This window comes from Trichechus manatus, unplaced genomic scaffold (assembly GCF_000243295.1).
Source record: "Trichechus manatus latirostris isolate Lorelei unplaced genomic scaffold, TriManLat1.0 scaffold00207, whole genome shotgun sequence".
Classification (NCBI taxonomy): Eukaryota; Metazoa; Chordata; class Mammalia; order Sirenia; family Trichechidae; genus Trichechus; species Trichechus manatus.
This window is the reverse complement of record NW_004444143.1, coordinates 1213780-1236729: the sequence shown is the minus strand read 5'-3', so window position 1 is coordinate 1236729 and position 22950 is coordinate 1213780. Positions and strand designations below refer to the sequence as shown.

The 22950-nt window shown below is 42.7% G+C and overlaps 1 protein-coding gene across 1 annotated transcript in view; it reads right to left on the bottom strand.

Moving 5' to 3' along the window:
• Nucleotides 1–14100: 14100 nt before the first annotated feature.
• Nucleotides 14101–22950, bottom strand: part of NPHS1 (NPHS1 adhesion molecule, nephrin) — a 17900-nt gene continuing 9050 nt past the window's right edge. Inside the window, exons 21-29 of the mRNA XM_004388183.1 lie at nucleotides 22062–22173; nucleotides 21796–21977; nucleotides 20063–20119; nucleotides 17836–17955; nucleotides 17673–17697; nucleotides 17492–17567; nucleotides 16915–17008; nucleotides 16714–16829; nucleotides 14101–14232 (exon numbers count right to left, since the gene is read on the bottom strand). Of these exons, the coding sequence (XP_004388240.1) occupies nucleotides 14101–14232; nucleotides 16714–16829; nucleotides 16915–17008; nucleotides 17492–17567; nucleotides 17673–17697; nucleotides 17836–17955; nucleotides 20063–20119; nucleotides 21796–21977; nucleotides 22062–22173 (914 nt within the window). The remainder of the gene's footprint in view (nucleotides 14233–16713; nucleotides 16830–16914; nucleotides 17009–17491; nucleotides 17568–17672; nucleotides 17698–17835; nucleotides 17956–20062; nucleotides 20120–21795; nucleotides 21978–22061; nucleotides 22174–22950) is intronic.

Genomic DNA, 22950 nt, shown 5'->3' with positions numbered 1-22950 from the left:
CCATCGGTTCCTGATCATACGCTACCTCCTGGAATGGTTGAACGTTGACCAATTCTTTTTGGTGTAGTAACTCTGTGTATTTCTTCCATCTTCTTTTGATGCTTCCTGCGTTGTTTAATATTTTCCCCCATAGAATCCTTCACTATTGCACCTCGAGGCTTGAATTTTTTCTTCAATTCTTTCAGCTTGAGAAATGTCGAGTATATTCTTCCCTTTTGGTTTTCTACCTCCAGCTCTTCGCACATTATAATACTTTACTTTGTCTTCTCGAGCCACCTTTTGAAATCTTCAGTTCTTTTACTTCATCGTTTCTTCCTTTTGCTTTAGCTACTCGACGTTTAAGAGCAAGTTTCAGAGTCTCTTCTACATCCATTTTGATCTCTTCTTTCTTTCCTGTCTTTTTGATGACCTTTTCCTTTCTTCATGTATGATGTCCTTGATGTCACCCCACAGCTCCTCTGGTCTTCAGTCGTTAGTGTTCCATGCATCAAATCTATTCTTGAGATGGTCTTTAAATTCAGATGGGAAATACTCAAGGTCGTACTTCGGCTCTTGTGGACTTGTTCTAATTGTCTTCAGTTTCAACTTGAACTTGCGTATGAGCAATTGATGGTCTGTTCTGCAGTCTGCCACTGGCCCTGTTCTGACTGATGATATTGAGCTTTTCCATCATCTCTTTCCACAGAGGTAGTTCATTTGATTCCTGTGTATTCCATCTGGCGAGGTCCATGTGTATAGTCGTCGTTTATGCTGGTGAAAAAAGGTATTTGCAATGAAGAAATTGTTGGTCTTGCAAAATTCTTTCATGCAATCTCCGGCATCGTTTCTATCACTAAGGCCATATTTTCCAACTACCTATCTTTCTTCTTTGTTTCCAACTTTCGCATTCCAATCACCGGTAATTATCAATACATCCTGATTGCATGTTCAATCAATGTCAGACTGCAGAAGCTGGTAAAAATCTTCAGTTTCTTCATCTTTGGCCTTAGTGGTTGGTGTGGTGCATAAATTTGGATAATAGTCATCGTAACTGGTCCTCCTTGTAGGCGTATGGATATTATCCTATCACTAACAGCGTTGTACTTCAGGATAGATCTTGAAATGTTCTTTTTGACGATGACTGTAAAGCCATTCCTCTTCATTTCTGGCATAGCCTTATGTCGTTTCTGGCATAGTAGACCATATGATTGTCTGATTCAAAATGGCCAATACCAGTCCATTTCAGCTCACTAATGACTAGGATATCGATGTTTATGCGTTCCTTTTCATTTTTGATGATTTCCAATGTTCCCAGATTCATACTTCCTACATTCCATGTTCCGATTATTAATGGATGTTTGCAGCTGTTTCTTCTCAGTTTAAGTCGTGCCATATCCGCAGATGAAGGTCCCGAAAGCTTAACTCCATTTCCGTCATTAAGGTTGACTCTACTTTGAGGAGGTAGCTCTTCCCCAGTCATCTTCTGAGTGCCTTCCAACCTGGGGGACTCATCTTCCGGCACTGTGTAGACAGTGTTATGCCACTGTTCATTAGGTGTTCACTGGCTAATTCTTTTCAGAAGTAGACCGCCGGGTGCTTCTTCCTAGTCTTAGTCTGGAAGCTCAACTGAAACCTGCCTACCATGGGTGACCCTGCTGGTATCTGAATACAGGTGGCATAGCTTCCAGCATCACAGCAACATGCAAGTCCCCACAGTATGACAAACTGACAGACACGTGGGGGAGAGCTACCAGATGACCCAGCAATTCCACTCCTAGATATATACCCAAAAGACTTGAAAGCAGAGACTCAAAAAGAGACCTGTACGCCAATGGTCATTGCAGCACTATTCACAACAGCCAAAAGGTGGAAACCTAAATGCTCATCAACAGATGAATGGATGAACAAAATGTGGTACTTGCAGACAATCTAATACCACTCGGCCAGTAGTAGAAATGAAGTCTTGATATGTGCTACAGTATGGATGGACCTTGAAGACATTATGCTGAGTGAAATAAGCCAATTACAAAAGGACAAATATTGGATGACCTCAGTTATATAAAAAGCCAAGACAAGGCAAATATATAGAGACCAAAGTTTATTAGTGATTACTAGGGGTGGGAGGGAGGGAGGAAAGGGGGTGAATGGTGATGAAAAAATCACGTTCATAAAGGGTAGGGTTGCATAGCCAATTATTGTAATTGCTGTAAAAAGTTGAATTGGCAAAAGCTGTGTGATAGATATATTTACAACAATGACCAAAACAAAGCTGCTGAGGCTACTTACGTACAACCAAACACCTCTTGGGACTAGGTTCCTTGATCTGGAGGTTTAGGGTCATGGTTTCATAGGACATCCCAGTACATTGGCCTGATAACATATTTAGTGCTTCTGTTCTACCTCCTGGTTCGTTGTGTAGTGCCTGGCATCTTAAAAGCTTGCAAGTGGCCATCAAGGCACAACATTTGGTCTCTTCCCCTGAAACAACAAAGTAGGAAAGAGAGTCAGGAACAGGAGGACGATGTGGAATGTGTGGCTAATTGCCTCCATGAACAACTGCGCCCTTGGTCATGAGACTAGAAGAACTGGATGGTGCCCAGCTACCATTACTGAACGTTTTGATCAAAGATTCCATACAAGAATCCTGATCAAAAGGGGAAAATGCAGAACAGAATTTCAAATTCTTACGGACTCTAGGCTGCCTGGAGCCATGCAGGGCAGAGGAACCCCTGAAACTATTGCCCTGAGATAATCTTTGAACCTTGAACCAAAAATATCCCCTAAAGTCTTAAAAGTGAACAATAGTTTAGCTTAACTGGTAAAAATGGTCTGCCTTAAGCATTATGCTCTTTTAGGAACTACCTATACGGGATCACATTGACAACAGCGTCTCAAAAGATTGGATGGGAACCTTAGGGGGCAGTGAGTTTGTGTCAATGAGGGAGGAACAACTCAGGAAAAGAGGGTGAGAATGCTTGTACAGCTCGAAGAATGTAATCAATGTCACTAAATGGTACATGTAGAAATTGTTGAATTGGTGTATATTTTGCTGTGTATATTCTCAACAACCACAAAATAAATAAAATTTAAAGGAAACAAAATTATCCCATTGCTGATGATATTTACTTTAATCTCTTCATTGAAATGGTGTTTGCCAGGCCCCTTTACTATAAAAATTACTGTATTCCCTTTTATTTAATAAGCAGTTGGGGAGCCCTGGTGACACAGTGGAAACCCTGGTGGCATAGTGGTTCAGAGTTCAGCTGCTAACCAAAAGGTCGGCAGTTTGAATTCACCAGGCGCTCCTTGGAAAACCTATGGGGCAGCTCTACTCTGTACTATAGGGTTGCTATGAGTCGGAATCGACTTGACGGCAATTGGTAATGGGTGGCACAGTGGTTAAGAGCTCAGCTCCTAACCGAAAGGTCAGCAGTTCAAATCCACCAGTTGCTCCTTGGAAACCCTATAAGGCAGTTCTACTTTGTCCTATAGGGTCACTACAAGTAGGAATCAACTCGATGGCAATGGATTGGGTTGTTTTGTTTTTTTACTTTAAAACTATGGAAATGTCCCATTTCTCATCAAACTTTCTATTTATTTATTTGTTTACTTATTTATAAACACTGTGGGCTCATGGTTTCCTATTTTATTTAATGTGGTTATAATCCATGACTGTCTCTATTTATTTTGATACTTAAATTGTTCGTGCTTTAGCCAGTTGTGATTGTTAAGGTTGTGTGTTCACTTGGCTGGGCCATGATTCTCAGTGGTTTGGAAGTTATGATGTAGTTTGGCAGTCATATAATGCTGTCATCACCTCCGTGATGAGATCTGATATAATGCGATCATTTCCATGGTGAAATCTGCTATGAGTAGCCAATAGGTTGGAAGGGAGTTTCCTTGGGGGTGTGGCCTGCATCCAATGTAGGTAGGCTTTCTTGCAAGGCTAATGGGCTTTTGCTGTCTCTGGATCCTGCAGCTGGCTCCTGTTCATCTGACCTACAGTTTTGGAGACTTGAGCTAACAGCTTACCTGCCGTCTTGCCTGTCAACCTTGGGGTTCATGGATCTCCACAGCCTGTGAGCCAGGAGAAGCCTCCAGCCGGACCCACAGACTTGGGAATTTCCAGCCTCTAAAACTGTGTGAGCCATTTCCTTGATATAAATCCCTCTGTATATGTATTTATATGCTTTACTGGTTTTGCTTCTCTAGAGAACCCAGCCTAAGACACCAGTGAAAGTCTTTCAAACAGACCTCCCTGTCTTTTTGACTTACCTTCATCGTTCTTTGAGTACTTCCTTGCTTTCTGGCACAAAAGGTGTTCCAAACTCATCTTGTACTTTCCCTAATCAAACTCTGGAATCGGTCATTTCTCCAAAGGATCCTGGTTTCCTGTAGCGGAGGATACTATTTCATACTGTCTTTGTGCTAGGGATGCTCATTGATTTTGGGGTGTCATTGTTCCCAGGCCCTCTAAATGGAAAACTAAGGAATATATGTATGTAGACATATTCACATGTATATATCTAAAACTACATTTATTTCTATATTTATTTTGAAATCCACGAGTTTGCACTGACATTGCTAGTTCAAATTCACCACCACAGAGTTCATTTGATTTTCTCCTAGAGCTGCCCCCATACATAGGGGCCACCCTCACTCATCACCCTACCGCGGGTGTCCATGCTTCCCTGCCCCACACGTATTCCCATATTTGTAACTCCTTTCTCTGATAGTTAGAAACCTGGTTCTCATTATCGTAAATAATTTTATTTCTTTGAGCAATTCCCCATTTATGTAACTACCCCTGTTGTTACTGCTACCCCTGTCCCAGCACTGGCCCTTCTCACCCCACTAGGGCTCTAACAGCCTGCCCTTGGCCGCCTCCTATGCATACCCCCCACTCTGCTGACATAGACTCACCCCCATGCATACAACCCCTCCTCACCCCACCTAGGGCCTCCACGGCCCCGCCCCACACTTATTTATGCAGTTGTTGACCTTGCACAAAAGACGTTTAAAGCTGAAAGCTCTTGCTTTATTTTTTTAAAATATTTTATTGTGTTTTAGGTGAAGGTTTACACAGCAAATTAGGTTCCCACTGAACAATTTTTATACAGATTGTTCCATGACATTGGTTACATTTTTCACAATGTGCCAACATTCTCATTATTTCCATTAATCTAACTTTATGTCACAGATGAGCTTCTCATCTTTGTTTTAGGGTAAATGTTGACCGTTTGTCTCCTATAGCTGATTATTTAAGGGAGCACAGCATTCACGGGTGATATTGTTGATTTTATAAGTCAGTCTGTTATTTGGATGAAGGGTGACCACCAGGAATGGCTTCAGTTCCAAGTTCAAAAGGTATCTCAGGGCAACAGTCTTGGGGGTTCCTCTAGTCTCTATCAGTCCAGTAAATTTGGCCTTTTTTGAGTTGGGGGAGGAATTTGAGTTTTGTTCTACTTTTTTCTCCCTTTCTATCTGAGACCTTCTATTGTGTCCCTGGCCAGAATGGGCAGTGGTGATAGCCGGGCACCATCTAGTTCTGGTTTCAGGTTAGATGAGGCCAGGGTTCATGTAGGCTGTCAGTCCTGTGGACTAATTTCTTCGAGTCTTTGGTTTCCTTCATTCTCTTTTGTTCCAGAGGAGTAGAGATCAATAGTTATATTTTAGACACCCGCTCGTGAGCTTTTAAGACCCCCGTCACTACTCACCAAACTAGGATGTAGAACATTATGTTTATGAACTATGTTATGTCAATTGACTGAGTCGTCCCACGAGACTGTGGTCCCAAGCCTTCAAAACCAGTAAACCAATCCCGAGAGGTGTTTGTTTATAACTAGGAAGTATCCGTAACTGTGCCTCCCTACGTGTTTTATTATATATATGAATACATATGCGGTGCACACAAAAATGTATATACATATGCCTACAGATACACCTATACATGCACACCCATATAATCACATGTGCCTTCCTGTACACATATATGTATATATACTTACCTGTGTAACCACACACATATTTTTTTGTTATTATTGTTGTTCCGAAATTGTATTTACAGCATTTACTGAAATTGTCCCTTATTCTTGCATACTTGTTAGTGTTTTCACTTACCTTAGAAAAGTTGTGCAGACTTCACTCATATTGGATACTGCATTTCCCATCACCAAAAGTGACAAGTGTCTACTATCTAGAAAGTGATTCCCTCTCCCTCCGCCTTGCACCCCTGCTAACCATCAAAGAACATTGTTGCTTTCTGTGTGTATTCTTGACTTTTTATAAATATGAGACCATACAATATTATTCCTTTTGTTATTGACTTATATCACTCAGCATAGTGTTCTCCAGATTCATCCACGTTATGTTTCACGGACTTATCGTTATTCTTTATAGTTGGGTAGTATTCCATTGTATGTATGTACCACAGTTTATTTACCCATTCATCCACTGATGGGCACTTAGGTTGTTTCCATCTTTTTGCTATTGTGAATAATGTTGCCATGAACGTAGGTGTGCGTATGTCTATTCGCGTCACTGCTCTTATATCTCTAGGATATATACCTAGGAGTGGGATTGCTGGATCATAAGGGATTTCTATTTCTAGCTTTTTGAGGAAGTGCCATATTGTTTTCCATAGTGGTTGTACCATTCTACAATCCCACCAGCAGGGTGTAAGAGTTCCAGTCTCCCCACAACCTCGCCAGCTTTTGTTGTTTTCTTTTCTTTTCTTTTTTTGATCAGTGCCATTTTTGCAGGGTGAGATAGAATCTCGTAGTTTTGATTTGCATCTCTCTGGCGGTTAATGATTACGAGCATCTTTTCATGTGTTTGTTAGCCAGTTGAATGTCCTCTCTGGCGAAGTGTCTATTCATGTCCTTTGCTCATTTTTTGATTGGATTGTTTGTCTTTTTGTTGTTGAGTTGTTGACGTTTTCTGTATATTTTAGAGATCAGATTCTTATCAGATATGTCATTGCCAAAGATTATTTTCCCAGTCTGTAGGTTTTCTTTTTTACTCTTTTGGTAAATTCTTTTGATGAGCAAAAGCATTTAATTTTTAGGAGGGCCCACTTACCTAATTTGTCTTCTGTTGTTCATGCATTTTTAGTTGTGTTTAATAGGCTATTTATGCCCAAAAAAACTGGGTCCCCTAGTTTTGTCTTTATGTTATCTTCCAGGAACTTTATAGTTTGCTTTAACATTTAGGTCTTTGACTCATTCTGAGTTAGTATTTGTGTATGGTATGAGGTGTACAACCTGTTTCATTTTTCTGCAAATGGATATCCAGTTTTTCCAGCACCATTTATTAAAGAGGCTGTTTCTTCCCCCATTGAATGGAATTTGACCCTTTGTCAAAGATCAACTGACCATAGATCAATGTATTTACTTCTGGCTTCTCAACTCCATTCCATTGATCTATGTGTCTGTCATTGAACCAGTATCAGGCAGTTTTGATTACTGTGACTGTATAGTAAGTTTTGAGATCGGGAAGTGTGAGGCCTCCTGTTTTGTTCTTCTTCAATATTGCTTTGGCTATTCAGGGGCCTCTTTTCTTTCCATATAAAGTTGGTGATTAGTTTTTCCATTTCATTAAAGAATGTTGTTGGGATTTGCAACAGGATTGCATTACATCTATAGATCGCTTTTGGTAGTATTGACATTTTCATAATGTTGAGTCTCCTGATCCATTAGCATGGAATGTTTTCCAGTTATGTAGGTTCCTTTAGTTTCTTGCAGTAGTATTTTATAGTTTTCCTTGTCTTTTACATCCCTGGTGTAAAATCCTAGGTATTTTATCCTTTGGGAGGCTATTGTAAATGGTACTGATTTCTTCATTTCCTTTTCAGAGTCCTCCTTGTTAGTGTAGAGGAACCCAGCTGACTTTTATGTGTTGATCTTTGTCATGGGTTGAATTGTGTCCTCCAAAAATATGTGTATCAATCCGGCTAGGCCATGGTTCCCAATATTGTGTGATTGTCCACCATTTTGTCATCTGATGTGATTTTCCTATGTATTGTAAATCCTATCTCTATGATTTTGATGAGATGGGATTAGTGGCAGTTATGTTAATGAAGCAGGACTCAAGATTAAATTGTGTCTTGAACCAATCTCTTTTGACATATAAGAGAAAGAAGAGAGCAAAGAGAAAGGGGGTCTCATATCACCAAGAAAGCAGTGCCAGGAGCAGGGCATGTCCTTTGGACCTGGGGTTCCTGCATAGAGAAGCTCCTAGACCAAGGAAAGATTGATGGCAAGAACTTTTCTCCAGAGCTGACAGAGAAAGAAAGGCTTCCCCTAGAGCTGGCACCCTGAGTTTGGACTTCTAGCCTCCTAGACTGTGAGATAACAAATGTCTGTTTGTTAAAGCCATCCACTTGTGGTATTTCTGTTATAGCAGCACAAGATAACCAAGACAATCTTGTGCTTTGCCACTTTGCTGCATCCTTCTATTAGATCCAGTAGCTTTTTTGTGGAATCTCTGAGATCTTGCTCTATTTTTAATTCGTATTTTTTGTAGTTATCTTGCCCTTTTTGTTCACAATCTTGATGACTTGTGTCTTCTGTTTGTCACTCAGTTTTGCCTATTTTGTTAGTTTTTCAAATAACATAGTTTTTGTCTTTTTAAAAAGCTCTCTATTGGATATTTTTTATTTGCATTAATTTACTGTTATTTTGTAATTCCTTCTACTTTCTTTGGGTATATTCTATGGTTCAATTTCTAATTTCTTAAGATGGTCATTAGCTCATGACTTTGAAGGCTTTTGTCTTCTAATACAAGCATTTCTCATTGCTGTTGAGTCGATTCCAATTCATAGCAACTCTACGGGACAGAGTAGAACTTCCCCATAGGGAGTTCAAGGAGCAGCTGGTGGATTTGAACGCCGACCTTTTGGTTAGCAGCCGTAACTCTTTACCACGGTACCACCAGGGCTCCAAAATAAGCATTTAAGGGTATAAAAGTGTCCCTCAAAGCACTGCTTTTGATGCACCCCATAGGTTTTGATACGTAGGATTTTCATTTTCATGCAGTTCTAGGTATTTTCATTTCATACAGTTCTGGGTAGTCTAGGTCGTCTTCATTTCCACTATGAGTTATTTTTCTTTACTCAACCTGGACCCATCAGTATGGGAGCACTAAAGTTCAGGGTCCAGGAGCTGTGTGCTGCTGAGCTTCAAGGTGCTATGAAACCAGGGCAGCCAATTACTGGACAAGCAACAGTTGAGTGGGCAAAGAGGGAAGCTAAATATATACAAGTGAAGAATGGAAGAAATGTGCTGAGAGACGCAGACAAAAGAACATGAGGCCAAAGAAAGATGAAAAAAGCTGGGCAGATTTCCACAATCTGTGAGACTCAGCTGCGCTTCCTAATTTTTCATTCCTCAAATGTCAACATTTTACCACATTTGCTTTATCCTTCTCTCTCTCTGTATAATTTTTTTTTGTCAGCTGTTAAAAGACACAATACTCCCTTACCGTAAATATATAAGTGCACATTCTTAAGAACAAGGCATTCTCCCACCCTTCCGACCAGGGCCACAATAGATGGACCCTGATAGAACAGGAGAAAAATGTGGAACAGAATCCAAATTCTTAAAAAGTCCGGACTTACTGGACCAGTAGAGACTGGAGGACCCTCTGAGACTATCGCCCTGAAATACTCTTTAAACCTTGAACTGAAACTATCCTCCGAAGTCATCTTTTAGCCGAATAACAGATTGACACACAAAATAAAGGATACTGTCCATAACTACAGTGCTCCATTAAAAAAAATCATCTGTATGAATGGCCCCTGGACACCTTTTTAGCTCAGTAATGAAGTCACTCCCGAGGTTCAGCCTTCAGCCAAAGATTAAACAGGCCCGTAAAACAAAACGAGACTAGTGAGGCACAACAGCCCCGGGACAAGAACTAGAAGGCAGGAGGGGACAGAAAAGCTAGTAATAGGGAACCCAAGGTCTAGAAGGGAGAGTGTTGACATGTCGTGGAGTTGTTAACCAATGTCATAAAACAATATGTGTACTAACTGTTTGATGAGAAACTATTTGTTCTGTAAACCTTCATCTAAGGTACAATAAAAACAATTAAAGGGAAAAAAATCATCTGTATGAGACCAAAAGGTCAACAATTACTCTGAAACAAAGATGAAAAGATAAGGGAGCAGGGAAACTAGAGTACTGGAAATGGAACAACCAGAACACAATTAAAGAGAATGTTGACACATCGTGAAAAACGTAACTAATGTTGCTGAACAATTTGTGTAGAAATTGTCAAATTTCCTGTGTAAACTTTCACTGAAAACACAATAAAATATAAAAACAAATAAAAAAACAAGGTATTCTCTTATAAAATCATAGTATAATGAAGTAAACATTGTTGCAATACTGTTATCTGTTAAATGAAAATTCTGACAAAGTTAAATGCCATCTCAACAATTTCCACATGTACAATTCAATGGCATTGATTACATTCTTCAAGTTGCGCAACCATTCTCACTATCCCTTTCCAAATCATTCCACCATCATTATTAATGTAAACTCAATGCCTCCTAAGCAAAAACTCCTCCTTTCCCCTTCCTCCCATCCCTGGTAACCACTAATAATCTTTGGTTGCTATGTATTTGCTTATTCCATAGAAGTGAGATCGTTCAATATTTGCCCTTTTGCAACTGACTTATTTGCTCAGCGTGACATTTTCAAGGGTCATCCATGTAGTGGCATACATAAAGATGTCATTTCTCTTTATGACTGAGTAGTATTCCATTGTGTGTATATACCACTTTTTTTTTTATCCATTTACATTTTGGTTGTTTCCCCCTTTTGGCTATTGTGAAAAGTTCTTCAGTGAACGCTGGTGTACAGGTTTCTGTGCATTCGTGTCTTCACTTCTTTTGGTTATATACCTAGGATTAGGATTGCTGGATCATACGGTAGTTTTCTGTTCAATTTTTTGAGGAACTGCCAAGCTATTTTCCACACTGGCTGTTCCAGTTTCTCCACAAACTTGCCAACACCTGTTGTTTTCCATTTTCTTTCTTTCTTTTTCGTTGTTACTATTCTAATGTGTGAGGTGGTATCTCATTGTAGTTTTGATATGCATCTCCCTATAGAGTCACTATGAGTCAGAACTGTTTCCAAGGCACCTAACAACAACAGCTCTTGTGGAGCCCTGGTGGCCTGGAACTCGTCTGCGAACCAAAAGGTTGGCAGCGTGAATCCATCAGCCACTCCTTGGAAACCCTATGGGCCGGTCCTGTAGGGTCAGAATCGACTAGATGGCAACAGGTTTGGTTTTGGTTTTGGTTTTGAATAGCTAATGATATTACAACCAGAATGCTCCTTAGAAGCAAGGATGGCAAGACTACATCTTACATACTTTGAACATGTTGTCAGGAGGGATCAGTCCTTGTAGAAGGACATCATGCTTGGTAAAGTAGAGGGTCAGCAGAAAAAGAAGAAGACCCTCAACAAGATGGATTGACACAGTGGCTGCAACAATGGGCTCAAGCATAACACCAACGTAAGCAGGACCGGGCAGTGTTTCATTCTGTAGTCCATAGGGACGCTATGAGTTGGAACCGACTTGACGGCACGTAACAACAACAACAGCAATGATGTTGCACATCTTTTCATGTGCTTGTTGGCCATTTGTCCCTTAGTATTTAATTATATATATATATATATACTTTATATCTACCTGTTTGAGTGAGTTTCTGCTCCTTGCAAATCATTAATTTTTCTATCAGTTAACTGAAGACCCCATTCAGACTGACTTAAGGGGATATGGGGAATGTATGGCCCAGGAGTAATCCTGACTTCAGACACAGCTGGATCTAGGAGCTTGGTGTAGTCAGGAATTTGTCTCATTAATCTATATCAGATTAAGGGGGACTTGATGCTTGGCAGACAGAAGCAATGGATGTCTGCTACACTGATTCAGGCAATGGCAAAGAGCAAGTAGGAAGTGCAGGTGATACAGAGAAGAATCTCACAACCTGGGGTTCCTTTGGAGATCTTCACCCAAGTCGTTCAAGTGGTGCTGAGTAACTCCTGGCCTCAGTGATTTGTCCAGAGATGGGCACAAGAACCGCGATGGACCTATGAGAGACAGCCCCAGGACTTTCTGGAACTATTGGCAAAAGAGGCACTGGCTGCTGAGCTTTTGGGATGGCAGCCTGGAACTGTATGTGCTCATTCATGTCTCCCAAATGAAGACTCTGCCTGAGGAAGACTCTGCCACGGGAAGTCCCCTTCCTCTGGTCCTAGGCATCCACTAATCTGCTCTCTGTCATGATAGATCAGCTTTGCCTGTTTCTAGAATGAAGTTGACACAGAGAAAAGAGCCAAGAGATACAGAGAGATAGAGCTCTGGTGGCTTGGTTTCAACACCTGGGTCCAGTAGTGTTTGAAGCCAATACTACCTCTGGAATTGTCAGCTACAACAGTCAATAAATTCATTTTTTTTGCTTAAGCCAGTGTAGAAACAAAATGTTGTAGATTTTTTTCTTTGAAAGGGGAAAAATATGCAATCATAAAAATTCTACCAGTGGGAATACAATTAGCTTTTGAATAAAGGAAAGTTGTTTGGACCCTAATGTACTTGTATATTCAAGTGCTGTGGTGTACAAATTGGTTAGTCTGCCCTGATTAAAAAAAATAAATAAATTGACACACATTTCAACTGAACAGTTTGGGTAATAATGATGAATCAAGTAGGAGCAGAGATCTGAAGAAAGATTACACTTATGAATGTTCCTTAGATGCAAGGATGGTGAGACTTTGTCTCACATACTTTGGACGTTGTCAGGAGGGACCAGTCCCTGGAGAAGGACATCATGCTTGGTAAAGTGGAGAGTCAGCGAAAAAGAGGAAGACCCTCAACGAGATGGATTGACGCAGTGGCTGCAACGATAGGCTAGCATAACAACGATTGTGAGGATGGCACAGGACCGGGCAGTGTCCCATTCTGTCGTTCATAGGGTTGCTATGAGACGAAGCCGACTCGACAGCCCCTAACAACAACAACATATTCTCCCCCAAAATAGGCAGATTTCTCTGTTATCTTTTCCTGCTATTCAGTATAAAAAATAAGGATTCTCTTGCTTAGCTGCTTTATTACAGAGCCTATTTTTTATTGTATCACCTTTATTGAGGTATAACTTGTGCCCAATAAAATGCACCCATTCTAAGTGTACTGTTCAATGAGTGTTAACAAATCTATGCACCTGTGTAACCACCACCCCAATCCTGATATAGAACGTTTCCATCACCCCAAAAAGTTCCCTCATACCTTTTTATAGACAGCCCCCTTCCTGGGGTCCTAAAAAAAAAACTTGCCATCGCGTCGATTCTGACTCATAGTGACCCTATAGGACAGGGTAGAACTGCACCATAGGGTTTCCAAGGAGCAGCTGGCGGATTCAAACTGCCAACCTTTTGGTTAGCAGCCGAGCTCTTAACCACTGTGCCATCAGAGTTCCTCCCAGGGTCCTAGGCATCCACTAATCTGCTCTCTGTCACTATAGATTAGTTTTACCTGTTCTAGAACTTTATATAAATAAAATCATACAGTATGTACTCTTTTGGGTCTAGCTTCTTTTGATAGTCTTTTATTTTCGATAGTACCTATTTAAGTTTACATGTGTGTCATAGTTTATACATTATGTTTTAGATAAATGGAGAAAGTAATAAAACAAGGATAGGTAGGACATAATAATAGTTTATAAACTTCACTTATTGTTAGCTACTTCAGATATAGTTGAACTCAAAATGAATTGAGTTTTTAATATGTATTTTCCCACTTTTGAATATTTTACCCCAAAAGGCATAAATAAACCCAGAATAGTTTTTCATTTTTGAGATGTCTATTACAATTCACTGTGTCCCTTTGTAGAAGTTTGTGATAGATTTGAAAAGCCATAAAAACATCTGACAGTTTCCAAAGCCAACCCCAGGAGGAGACATGTTTGTACATTGACACCAGCTGAAATCATTTTCTGTCCTTTATATTCATGTCTTCTCCTGTATCCCTCCGTGTCCTATAGAACGAACAGGAATGAAGAGGACTGTAGGAGTTCTCTGTCTTGGTGGGTGTGGGAAAAGGGTGTTGAGAAGGCTTTTATACCAGATGTCCCCTCAGCTCAAAGGGTAGAGGATCAGGTTCTGCAGTGTCCAAGTCTCCTGCCACCTGGTCATAGATTCCTCTTGGCTTCTCATAGTTGTGGTCAGGCCAGTCATGGTCATAGGGGCCCTGACAGGCAAAAGGTGCAGTTAGAACCATGGTGAGATGTCCTGTGGGTCATCATCATAGATTTAGGGGATACGTACCCCTCCTCAACTTCCTAGGGGAAAAGGGTTTTAACTTTTACTTATGGGAAATTTCCACCATTTACAAAGCGGAGCATGATTATAATGAACTTCCAGAATAACGCCCATGTTCCGATCAGCTAACTTTAATAGTAATAACCCTTGGATAGTCTTGATTTCAAGCCCTGGTGGTGCAGTGGTTAAGAGCTATGGCTGCTAACCAAAAGGTTGGCAGTTCGAATCCACCAGCTGCTCCTTGGAAACCCTATGGGACAATTTACTCTGTCCTGTAGGGTCTCTATGAGCTGGAAGGGAATCCACGGCAACAGGTCTTTCTTTTTTTAAATCTTAATTTACCTCTACCTTTATCTTCTCCCATTGTCCCTGCTAATTGGATTATTTTGAGGCCAGTCCAAGCTATCCTGTCATTTCATTTATAAATACATCAATATGTCTCTCAGGAAAAAAGTTTAAATGTCAGGACTATAATAAAATTGTGAAAAGCTCATGATATCAGCTATGGAAGCTGTGGAATGTGAATCATGATTCTGTTAGTCCGATGACTTTCCAAAAATATTCTTCATCAAAATAGAAGAGAAAAAAGACCATGTAGGGTGGTCTTTCATGGGGATGTACTTTGTTCTAGGATTGAGAGAAAATGGTTTCTGGAGTGGGAAACTTCAGAGCAGATTGGCCCGCGGCTCAAATATGGCTGCCGCTTGTTTTTGTACTGCCTGAGAGCTAAGAATTGATTTACATTTTTTAATTGTTTGAAAAAATCGAAAGAAGGATAATATTTTGTGACACTTGAAAATCACATGAAATTAAAATTTCAACATCAAAAATAAAGTTTTGTTAGAATATAGCCACGCATGCTTGTTTATGTAGCGTCTGTGACTGTTTCACACTACAATGGCAGAGCTGAGTAGTGTGAGAGAGACCGTATGTCCCGCAAAGCCCAAAATATTTACTATTTTGCCCTTTACAGAAAAAGTTTACTGTTTCCATCTGGGCTTTAGAGGCACAGGTGGTCCAGCAACATGGACAGCATTTTGTGCACTTAATTTCCGTGCTGGTGGAGAGTTTAGATCAGAGGAAGTTGTTCCCGGTGTTATAGAGGGAAATCCTTGGCCCAGAGGTGCCAGAGCTAAGACCACATAGAAAGTCAGGGGTCCTGTCCCACCTCACTTTCTGTGGGGTAGTGGGTGGGAGTTACTTGGTTGACATACCTCTCTGTTGTTTCTGCCTGCCCAGCCACCATCTTTACTCCCTCTGGACTCTCTGTCCCTTCTCTACTCTCAGTCCAGCAGATTGAGTGGGGTTAGCTCTACTCCCTGATGCCATGGTTGGCACTGATCCAGGCCTGTCCAATTAGAATATTCCATCGCCTGCCTTATTGATTGGTTCAGTGATAAGTATGTGACCCAAACTAAGCTAATAAGTTCAGCCGTGGGACTCTGGAGCTACTGGAAAAGAGGAATTTTTTTTAAGGGATTTCTAAACTAGTTGGCACAAGACTGGGCAGAGTTTCGTTCTGTTGTACATAAGGTCAGAGCTTGGGTGGCACAGTGGGTGAGTTCAGTTGCTTAACCAAAAGGTCAGCAGTTCGAATCCACCAGCCGCTCCTTGGAAACCCTATGGGGCAGCTCTATTCTGTCCTGTAGGGTTGCTACGAGTCAGAATCAACCTGACGGCAATGAGTCTGGTTTTGGTACATAGGATCCCTGTGAGTCAGAACCGATTCAATGGCACCTAACAACAGCAACTAAACTGGTAGCATACAAACCTGACTTGCTAGGGGCATCTTTAGTGGGGAAATCCTGGATCCAGCCAGGCCTGAAAACAATTCTATACCTTTGCTTTTCAAATGAATGAGTCAAAAAATTCTGTCTCTCTGTTTAACCAGCGTAGCGGAGACGGCTACTTGTCCAGTGAAATACACTCTTTCTTCCTTCTCCAGTAATACAATTGTAGCTAGGCGTATAGCTGCCAAGCTAGACGACATTCTCCAGCCTCCTTCGCAGTTAGGTGTGGCCATGTTCTCACCAGTGAAATGTGAGCAGAAGTGATGAGTGCCGTCATGGGCCCTGGACCGTAAGGCAGGGTTATGCCTCCACCATACTGTCTCGTTCCCTTTCTGACTGACTGAAAGCCCCAGTGACCTGGTCCATTCATGCAGACTAGGACAGTATGCTAGGCGATGACAGAGGAAGGTGAGGCGAAGAACTTGGGTTCTGGAAAATGCACAGGCAGCAGGGCCTTTCACCTCTAACTCTTACTTGAGGAAGAAATAGACTATTTTCTTTAAACTGCTGGATTATGGCTGGGCCTCTGTTACAGAAACATAATTACCCTAATACAAGCAGTAGGAGGTGGGTTTCTGGCACGGGCCAGGAAAGATATTTGCTGATACAAGTCTCCTCACCATCGGCACTTCATCGTAGAGGGCTCCACAGACCCCAGATGGGGCATACAGTCTTTCCACCTCATTGTATAGGGGCCCAGGAAAGGCCATATCTTCATTCTCAAGACCTGTGAACCCTGGAGTTTGAGTGGAAGGAAGGGATTACCAGTGCATCCAGTTCAGATGTGTGGGTGGGGGAGACCTGATGAAGTCATGGCTCACCTCTGGGATAAGGCACTTCCTCCAGCATGGGGGAAAGCTGGGGGCTGAAGTCCCTCATGGAGTGGTAATATGGCTCTGCCTCTGATGTGCTGACCTGTCACCCCATCCCCCCCCAAAAAATCAGATAAAATCCTTTCCATCCTCTGGCTCCCTTGTTCCTGGAAAGGGCAGTGATTAATCTTAAGCTAATGGTGGATTTGTATGTCTATCTTTTTGTGCTTTAGATGAAGGTTTACAGAGCAAATTAGTTACTCATTAAATAATTAATATACATATTGTTTTGTGACATTGGTTGCCACCCCCATAACATGTCATCACTCTCCCCTTCTCAACCTTGGGTTCCCCATTGCCAGCTTTCTGTCTCCTCCTGCCTTCTCATCCTCGCCCCTGGGCTGGTGTGCCCATTTAGTCTCATCCTGTTTTATGGGCTTGTCTAATCTTTGGTTGAAGGGTGTGACTTCAGTACTGAGTTAAGAGGGTGTCCAGGGGCCATACTCTCGGGGTTTCTCCATCATGGTGGAATTTTAATCTCTGTCAGTTCCCTGTCAGTGTGGCTGGAGGGACCACCGCCACTCACCGTGGAGCTTTGAGTGTCCCGGTCTCTGGTCAACTGGCTCCCCTCATATTCATTCCTGACCCGGTCCTCCTCTGATCTGCCAGGGTGGAGGTGGAGGGCATCTGGGAGCTGACCCTCTGTCCCCTCTCACCCCAAACCTTCTCATTCAGAGCCTTCTTTGTAGAACAATATCCCTACTTACCCCACTTCCGTCTTCTCCGAGGTGCCTGAGGGAAATAGGAGAGAAGGGGTCAGAGACCTCCCTCCAGTCCACCTGGCTGTGGAGAGACCTTCAACATGCATCACCCCTTGGGCTCCCCATCACCCTTAGACACCATCCTAGCAGGGGAAGGGCCTCTCCTTACCCTCAGCAAGATGCCTCAGTCTCCACCTCCAGAGGAATCCCCCAACGCAGAAGGCATTGGAAAGCAGCAAGAGACTCCCAATAGCAAACAAAACAGGCAGCAGGGGCAGCCCCGAGGGTCCTGAGGGCAGGAAGGTACTCCTCAGCACAAAACAACTGACCCTAAGCCTTCAGAGGGGCTCTCTGGGAAAGCCTATCCCTGGCCAAGCAAAGACCCTCCTCCAAGGTCAAGGAAGCAGATGGGCAGGAGTCTCCATCCCCACACCTTCTTACCACCCCAGGGAAGATGGCTACTTTCTCAAGTCAAACCATTAGCAGCAGGTCCTACCTCTGCCTGAGCCCTGTCTACGGACTCAGGAGGGAGCTTCAGCTCCTTAGCTGGGCATTCAAGAACTGTGATCTTGCTCTGCCACATCAACCTGGTATTGGACCCTCCAGTCACACAAACCAACCACGGGCTGTTCCCAGAACCACAACTCTAAGTCTCAGCCTAGTCAAGTGTCTGTGGCTAAAACGTGCTTTCTTCACAAGCAAACTTCTATTCACCCGTCAAACTTCATCTCAGATGAATTCCTCTTCAGGCAAACTTCCATCCCAGCCAATATCAGGCTGACTTCTCTGCTATATCCCTGAGGCCAAGACCAATTCTCTCTGTGTAAATATCTGCTCAGCATCTGTTCCCCAAATTCCGCTAACAGCCCTCGTTTTCCTTTGGGGAAGCAGCCACTCCACACTCCTGGTCTGTATGACTCAAGCAGGATTCCATGGTGGACGCATGGCCCAGACTGCCCAATAAACACACCCCATCCCCCTTTCCACGGTGACTGGTTCAGACAGGCATTTGACCCTAAGTAGGCCTTTTGCCAGAACATGTAGGACACTCCTCTGTTGGCTGGTAAGGAGTGGAATAGAGCTGGAGTTGTGAAGGACTTCTTGGCCTTCTTGCTGGAAGAACCTGAGGAGGAAGCTATCAGAGATGAAGGCAAAGCCAAGAGCGGGTGGGAAACAGACCCGTGGTGAAAATTTTGAGCACCTGAATCCAGTGACACTTGGAATTTTCAATTCCTTGAGTCAAGTAATGCTTTTTATTGCTGACAACAGCTGAGTTTCTGTCACCTGCAACCTTCTTGTCAGGCTCTGAAGGGAATTGTTTGTAAGAGCTGTCATAATTCCGCTCCCTGTATCCACACTCTTTGGCAGTTCCCTCCCACACTGACTCTGGCCAATAGGATATTAGCAAACGTTGTAACCTGACCCTACAAATGCCAGTAAATTTCCATTAGACCTTAAACTAGCCCAAGCCAGAGTTGGTCCCCCACACCCCCGCCCCCACGCGCAGAAGGGCCAGCTATGACCACTAATTGACTTCAACAGAGGACGCAGCAACAGGAGGAACGAATCAGAAGGAAAATCATCACCCGGACCCTATTCCGAAGTGAGAGGTCCAACAAGAACCACGTCACCTCCTGTTTCCTGGCGTCCTTCTAGAATTTTCCTTCCCCAGTATGCTTGCACGGCTGCTATCTTTCTGCCCAAATCACACATAAGCACTGCTTCCCCATAGCTTGGGAGCCGGATCTAAGGAACTTCCTCCCGGTTCCTTGCTCTTCACATTGCAATAAGGTTACTTTCTCTTTCTCAAAGACTGGTGTCCAGATGATTGGCAAGTCTGAGTGAGCCGGATAAGGACCCACCTTCTAGTGTTCGGTAACAACGTGACAGAAGCAGAGGCCTGAAAAGTGCGTATAAATTAGAGCTTGCCCTCTATCGCTGTTCTTGGAACCCCAGTGACCACTTATACGTGAAAAAGCCAAGCGGTGGTGCTGGCTGATTAGAGACGTGAGGTCCAGTTATCTCTGCTGTCCCAGCCAAGAGCCAGATAGTGGCCAGACACGTGAGGATGAGGCCATCCTAGACCACCAGTCCCAGCCAGGCTGCCAGATAATTGTAGAGATTTGGCAAGCCAGACCGGACCACAACTGTTCAGCCAGATTCATAGAATCATGAAAAATAACAAATCCTTGCTGCTGTAAGCCTTTGCTGTAAGCTTTGCGAAAGCTAGGAGAAAACATTTATCGAATCTGGGCAACAGGAAGAGCTAAGAATATGGGTGGAGGACTGCAGGGGCAGAGTTAAGTCTTAAGGGATGTATCCACAAGGCAGAGGAGGCAGGACCAGAAACTAGAAGGTTGTATTCTCCAGCGTGGGAGAATGGGCTGAGTACTCACCTGCAGGCTGCCCTGTGGGAGGCTGATAGTCGGGTTCCCCAGAAGGCTGGTCCAGGCCTGGGAAGAGGGCGTAGGGGTTTTGAATTAATGCCGAGAATCTGGGATATGCCTTAAATATTTCTCATCCTCCTCTTAAGCTCTTCAGTCCACTTAGCGACTTATGGGAACTAGTTCGTGCATTCTTAGGAATATTTCAAAGAGAGCTGGAAATTGCTAAGAATAATGGCAATAATATTAACAAAACTAATAGAGCCCTGGTGGTGCAGCAGTTAAGAGCTTGGCTGCTAACCAAAAGGCTGGCAGTTCAAATCCAGCAGCCACTCCTTGGAAACCCTGTGGGGCAGTTCTACTCTGTCCTATAGGATCGCTATGAGTCGGAATTGACTCGATGTTACCTAACAACAACAACAATGCCTATAATAATGATTGATGAGTGCTTTGTGGTGTGCAAGGCCCTTTTAACCCAAATTACCAGTTGCTGGGTTAACAAAAAATATGTTGGGATCTCAGAATTCCTTAAGAGAGGTATAGGTTCTAGAGCAAGGGAGGCGAATACAGCACTTTATGCTTTCATGTTTGAAAAGAAGACTGGAATGAGAGGGAAAAAAAGAGAGAAGGGAAATTTTGGGGATGGGAAAGGGTCCTCACCTCTGTAGGGAAAAATGGCTGCTCTGTCAGGAAGGGTTAGACAGAAAGAGGGGGCTTTTATGGGGCAGAGTAAACAGGATGAGTATGCCTTGCCCCAGCGCATTTTTTTAAGCCAACATTTACGTAGCACTTACTATGTACTAGGCCCTGTTCTAAACACTTTAGATGTTTTAACTCATTTAATCTTCACAACAGCTGCCTGAGATAGATCTTAGTCTTTTTAAACTGAGGAACAGAGATGTTCAGTAACTTGCCTAAAGTCACACAGCTAGTAAGTGGCAGAGCTGGGATTTGAACCCAGGCTTCTCTGAACCAGGGGTTGACAGGGTTACCATATACTCAGGAAATTTGTCCATTTCATCTAAGTTGTTTAACTTATTGGCATAAAGTCATTCATAATATTGCCTAATTATCCTCAGGTAATGTTTGCAGGATCTGTAGCAATATTCTCTTTCTTTCCTGTTATCAATAATTTGTGTCTTCTCTCCTTTTTCCTTTGATCCGCTTGAGTAAAGATTTATCGATGTCATCGATTTTTTTTTTTTTTTAAGAAACCAGCTTTTGGTTTCATTGATTTTCTCTATTGTTTTTCTGTTTTTTAGGTCATTACTTTTTGCTCTTACCTTTATTATTTCCTTCCTTCTGTTTACTTTGGGTTTAATTTGCTCTTCTCTCTCTGGTTTCTTAACATGGAAACTTAGAGTGTTGATTTGAAGACTTTCTTTTTTAATCTAATATAAGCACTTAATGCTATAAATTTCCCTCAAAGCACTTCTTTAGCTGCACCCCACCATTTTTATATGTTGTTTTTATTTTCATTCAATTCAAACTATTTTCTAATTTTCTTGTGTTATTAATCACATTCAGACAGTATGGTAGCTAAAAACTGGTCTGTGGAGTTCATCTGCCTGGGCTGCCATCTCATCTTTACCTCTTGCTAGCTGTGTGACCTTATGCAGTTTGCTTAACCTCTCTCTGGGCCTCAGTTTCTTCATATGTGAAATAACATTAGTACCTACTTTACCATACCATCCCATAAATTCTATGAAGAATTCTCCAACCTGCCCCAGACTATCCCTTCCCACCTGGAGTGGTAATGGAGAGCTGGGTCCCCTTGTCAGCCAGTCCACTGTCCCCCAAGGCATTGCTGGCCAGCAGCCAGATCCTGTAACGTGTAGAAGGCTGCAACCCAGTCAGTGTGAAGGTGGTGGCCTCGGGTGGTAGGACATCCATGTAGAGGTACCCTGGAGTCCCCATGGCCTCATATCTGCATGACAGGGAGTGCAGTCAGTTCAGGGAGAGGTCCCAGCCCTGTTGGCTGCCACCTCTTCCTGCCTTGACTGGGACCTACCTGATGCGGAACCTCTGTGGCAAGCCCCCATCAAAGCCAGGCTTCCACTCCAGCCCCACTGAGTGTGGGGTCATGCTCACGGCCTTTAATCCCAATGGGGGGTCAGGGCGGCCTTTGAAAAGGATGGGGGAAGGAAGGAAGTGGTCAGAGTGCAAAAGGATTCTGGAAGATTCTTCCTAGATTTTTCCTAAGTACTATTTTTCCTAAGAGGAAGGAATATATACATTCCTTGTAGTGGACATCTGTTCATCAATAGTTTGCCTACCCCATTTCTAGTCCCTGGTTTCTTCTGATTACAACATTCTAAATCTCCTTTGGAACACCATCCTCCACATTCTCAGGCCATACACTCCTGAGGGAGGAAACTCCACTCCTACTATGGTAGACGGTAACCAGGCCTGGCCAATTAGAGTATTGCTTTCCCTTGACCACGTGACTGGTTCAGGGATGAACTGGGAGCCAAGCAGAGACAATGAAACTTAATTCTAGGATTTTCATATCACTGTTAGAAAGGAGAAGCCCTGGTGGTGCTGTGGTTAAGAGCTCAGCTGCTAACAAAAAAGGTTGGTGGTTCAAATCCAGCAGCCGCTCCTTGGAAACCCTATGGTGCAGTTCTAGTCTGTCCTATAGGGTCGCTATGAGTCGGAACCAACTCAACGGCAATGGGTTTGGTTCAGTTTGGGTTAGAAAGGGAAACATTTTTATTTCCCCTGGAAATTATAAAATACCAGTATGGAGAGTCTGAGAATAAAGCCAACATAGAGAAAAGCAGAGCTGAGAGATGGAGCTGATGATAGTTGAACATAGATTCAGAGAGTCCTGAACACCTACTTTTCAGTTGTTTGAGCCAATAAATCCCCCGCCCCAGCTCTTTTTTTTTTTTTTTTTT